Here is a 4,994-nt window from a genome sequence, read left to right as displayed (position 1 = left end):
GCTTATAAACAACGAATTGACTACACAAGCCACGCAAAAGTAGTTTCTAACTAAATCTTTCCCTTTTTGAAATATAAAAAAAAATAATATAAAAATGTAGAATGTGAACCTAGGCCAAGTGGCACGTTTTGTACGACTGTACATGCGTATTTTTTAATTACTTTTTTAATTTTCAATTAACATTACAAACACAACTCTCTACTGATTACCAAAATAATTGAAAATTAATCGGTATAGGCATAATCAAATAATTTTCGACTATCTTAAGCAATCAAACTAAATATAGTCGATATTTCAGTTTAGTAGCAAATCAATTGGAATTCCGAAAAACATCAAAGTTTTATACTAGCAAGTTGGTCATAAATTCATAGGAAATTTTGACTATTTTTCAAAAACCTTTTCTCTGATATTAATCCCAAAATGACCAAAATTCATTTTAATTTTTTTTGACAATTTTTCATACTATTTTCAGACTAAAATATTGGTCTTAAAAAATATTTTTTCGATTGATAAAGCTTCACCATCCTATATCTGAAACTAATAAAAACTGAATCCAATTCATTCCACATATGAAACAAATTAACCAGAGAATTAAATAACACCTCAATCACTATAGACACATGTTGTTTAGTGATTTTGTTGTGTTATCGTTATACTTATTTATTCATAACTCATACTTTAATACTTTATAACTCATATTTACATGTAGAAAATATTTATTTTGTATTTGTTAACGTATTAAAGAATATTATTAGTTGTATTATTATTATTCTCTTTAAAATTATTCTTATTCCTCTTCTTATTATTCGACAACCTATTGGTTGGACTATTGCATGGGGGCTGACGGGCATGTTTGTGTCCACATAGACTATTAGCGGTGTTGATGTCCCGCTTGATAGTCCAGTGAAAGACCTTGATCTCCGAGCTGGGCAACATAGGCAGACAGCTAATAGAAATTGGGTGCTTACTGCATCCTTGCTCGACGGACCTACGGATTTTAGGCTTCTACCTAGCTCACTACAACAAATTTAACTTTTTGCGATATTGGATTTTGTGGCATTAAAAAAATGTCACTGATTCATATTTTTAGTGTAATTATTATTGGTTTTTATTTTAAGTTCCACTATAAAGTGATTTAGCGACACTTTATTTGGTCTTTAGTGGCATATGTAATTTTCAATATAGTCTATAGTGTCATTTGTGAGAAATGTAACTAGATCCTACGTCGCAAAAAATTTTAATGTGACTTTTTATTATGCTGCTAAAGGGTCTAATAAATGTCACTAAATCCTCTATATATAGTATAAGAAATTTGAAATAGCGACATTTAATTAAATGTCGCTAAATATATCCCACTAAAAGCAAATTATGTTGTAGTGGCTATGGAGAATACATAGTTAAACTTATATATGAGAGGATTGAGCATATGTCTTCAATTCTAGAGTGTCGTACTAGAAAGTAGACGATATACAATTTCATCAGGCTTTGAGATATGCCCGATTTTGCTTTGAGTGTGTTGTTGTGTATCATCTATCAAGTATCAAAATATTAATAGTACACTTATTTCCACAATCTTGAGTGGTGGTAGTTAGATACCAACACATTTCACAAGCAACGAGGGGAGATGATGATTATGTTGTATGACATGCAACAAATACTAGGGATGTCTATTGGTGGTTGATTACCCACAAATCCTACGAAGGAGGCATGTGCCTTAGCACTCGGAGGCCTTTCTAGAGAGCCTATAATCGAGGTGCCTAGAACGATGTTGTTTACTAGTGAGGGCATCATTGTTAGTGACCTTCTCAACATGACTTAGTCTCTATAGGTGTAGTCTATTGTTAGCAGGTTTGGTTGCAATATCATTTTGTAATGTCTCACATGGCTACAATGGTCGCATCCGGCATAACTGCAGCGCCCTTGGAATGTTGCTTATATAATCCTCAAATGCATGAACCCTTTTAAATAAGGTATCAAAAGAGATACTACAACTACCAAGGTAGTATTTAAAAGATGATTGTTGAATTCAACATCCATATTATTCAATAATTAAATTGCATTGATATAATTTATTTTACAGAGAAGGCAAATAGAAAATAAGGAAAATTGAAATTCAATAAAAAAAAAAAGAGGTGACGACAAAAATGAACAAGTGACGAATATCAATGCCCTTAAATAAACTAAAAAAATAAAAGTGGGTAACAAAAGATGATCTATGAGGATGTGGTTGAAATATACGAATAAAATGAAAAAATAAATTAAAAAAAAAATTTGAACTTTGTTTAATAATGTAACAAATCTCATGAGATGAAATAAAATAAAAAATGAAGCATAATTCGTGAGATAAAGGGAATATATATTATTTTGGGAAAATCAAATTTTACTTAGTGTTGAATAATTAAGTAAAATTTAGACACACTGAAAAAAAGACAAAAAACAAAGAGAATTTGAACAATGATAATAAATGATAGTTGAGTCGCGGGATTCTTTGCCTACATCCTCCTTTATGGGTGTGGGTTGCCGCTTTTCTTTCCTCCCCAGACTCTGCTCTTAGTCTCTATGAGTGGGATACACTGGGTATTGATGATGACTGATAAATGACAATTGACAACTTATTAGAGTGACTCAATTAGAAAACTAAGTTAAAAATTAAGTTTATGGGGACTAAATTCAATGAAACAAACTATAATAAAAAATAAAGTTAATTGAGAGGGAACATAAGTAACACTCACTTAGTTCCTTTGTCCCACGTAATTTACATCACTTTTTATTTTAATTTGTCTTATTAATTTTGCGTTATTTCCTTTATTTTGACAATTGATTTTATTTTTTCTTTTAATTTCATCTACAAATTAAATTGATATTCTCTCTGTTTTTATTTATTCTTTCAATTCACTTTTCGCAGATTAACAATAATTGACTTGATAGATTAACAATAATTCATAATTAATAACCGCAATTTGTAAATAATCACAAAAGAATAAAAGAATATATATTAAAATAAACAAAATTAAAAAAAAATAATTAAAATAACGATACTTTCATCCTATCACATCCTACCATGTAAGGATTATTACAAATAACTGTTATTAGTGAGACCTTGATCCTGTAATTATCAAAACTAAGTCTTATCTATCTTTATTATCAAGTTGACAGGTACACACGTCAGCTTACCACTTTTTCTCTTTTCCATTCTTTTTCTTTTCCTTTTACTGCACTACCCAATCCAAATCCAAATAAAAAATACATATATTTATTATTATTTTACTTAAGCTCCAAAATAAAACACGTGGCGTAATGATATTGACACGTTGAAGTTCAACACGGACCAAAATCAAAATCCATACCCAGAAAACAAAACCAATAATTAAACGGATAAGATCAAACACGTCTACCCACATCATCTTCAGCTTCTATATAACCAAAACCCATTTTCATTTCCATCTTTCATCACCATTTTCAAACCCTCATCTTATCCAAAAATACAATTCTATTTATACTTTCAAGTTGTTACCAGCATTATCCATTTCAAATTCATCGAAATTCCACCGAATTTTCCATCCGTTATATAATCAATTGGATTGTTTCACAGTTTACAATTACGTATCTTGTAATCGACAATGGCGGCATCACTAACAATGGCGGCAATGACAGCCTATTCTTCTTCTTCTTCTTCTTCTTCATCTTCTTCTTTTACATTCTTGAAGAACAATAAAAAGGTAATGCCGATGAAGAGAAATCGTAAAAATCGAGTAGGATTTGTTTCTGCTTCTGCGACTAGTACTTTAATGGATCCTTACCAAACTCTTTCTGTTCATCCTGGTTCGTCCGAATCTGAGGTTAAGAAAGCCTTTCGACGCCTCGCTTTACAGGTTGATTTCATTATCCGCTTCTTTTGATTTCATTTCAAAATTTCTGTATAATTTGACTTACATTTTCTTATTTTAACCAAATCGATTTACCAGATCTGAAACTTATTGATTTTTATTTGATTTGTTGTTGTTGCAGTATCATCCAGATGTGTGCAGAGGAGATAATTGCACAGTCCAATTTTACCAGATCAATGAAGCATACGATGTATGTTTTAGTTTATTTTTTCGGATTATTTTTATTTATTTGGATACAACGGTTTTGAATAAATGTAGCTGAATTTGTATTATTGATAATTGTAGATGGTGATGAATAATTTGAGAGAGAAAAGCAGAGCAGAAGAAGAAATGGAAACATATTGTGATGCAGATGATTTGTGGGAAGAATGGATGGGATGGGAAGGTGCTGGAATTAGAGATTATTCATCCCATATTAATCCATACATCTAATTTTAATTGTTGTCAATTAGATGTATTGGGTAGTTGTATTGATTAAGTAGTTAAAAAGTGTACATTAAATAATGTTTTTCTTTTCTCTATATTTTCATGAGATTTGACTATTTGAGAACCAAAGGAGTGGATCTCAATTTCTCCTGATTAGATTTTGTGTACAGAATAATAATTTCTGCTACTTTTTCGATTTAAATTACTTGTAATATTTGCTTTTTTATATGATTTAATGTATTAATTTAATTATTAATATCTCTAATTATATATAATAAAAAATTATAAAATTATGATATTTAATAATCTTTGCTTTAAGACAAATCAAATAAAATTTCACTTGACTATGTTTTAACTTATAGATTAAAAATTAATTACAAATTAAAGATGATGAGTGAATAGTGCATAATTCCTCCGTTCTGAAATACTCGTTACATTTTGGTTATGTGCATTATTTATCGTTTAAGCATATTTTATATATTGCGGCTAATGTGTAAGTAAAAATATAGTGAAGTGCAACCTTGTTTGAATCTTCTAATTACATACTTTCATAATATTAACTTTTTATAATTTTTAAATGCGTATAATTTATTATATAAACAAAATTACATATTGAATTGCGTAAAAAGTTAAATGTAGCAAATATAATAAAACGGAAGAAGTATATTACAAATGTTGCGG

At 29.5% G+C, this 4,994-nt stretch overlaps 1 protein-coding gene across 1 annotated transcript; it reads left to right on the top strand.

Annotated features, from left to right (window-relative positions):
* Positions 1-3,136: 3,136 nt before the first annotated feature.
* On the top strand, positions 3,137-4,611 carry LOC130800460 (chaperone protein dnaJ 8, chloroplastic). Its single transcript, XM_057664000.1, has 3 exons — positions 3,137-3,872; positions 4,009-4,077; positions 4,173-4,611. Exons 1-3 carry the CDS (start codon positions 3,621-3,623, stop codon positions 4,317-4,319), a joined length of 468 nt encoding a protein of 155 aa, XP_057519983.1. The 5' UTR covers positions 3,137-3,620; the 3' UTR covers positions 4,320-4,611.
* Positions 4,612-4,994: the final 383 nt, after the last annotated feature.

The sequence above is a fragment of the Amaranthus tricolor genome, chromosome 1 (genome assembly GCF_026212465.1).
Source record: "Amaranthus tricolor cultivar Red isolate AtriRed21 chromosome 1, ASM2621246v1, whole genome shotgun sequence".
NCBI lineage: Eukaryota > Viridiplantae > Streptophyta > Magnoliopsida > Caryophyllales > Amaranthaceae > Amaranthus > Amaranthus tricolor.
This window is presented reverse-complemented; position numbering and strand designations above follow the sequence as displayed.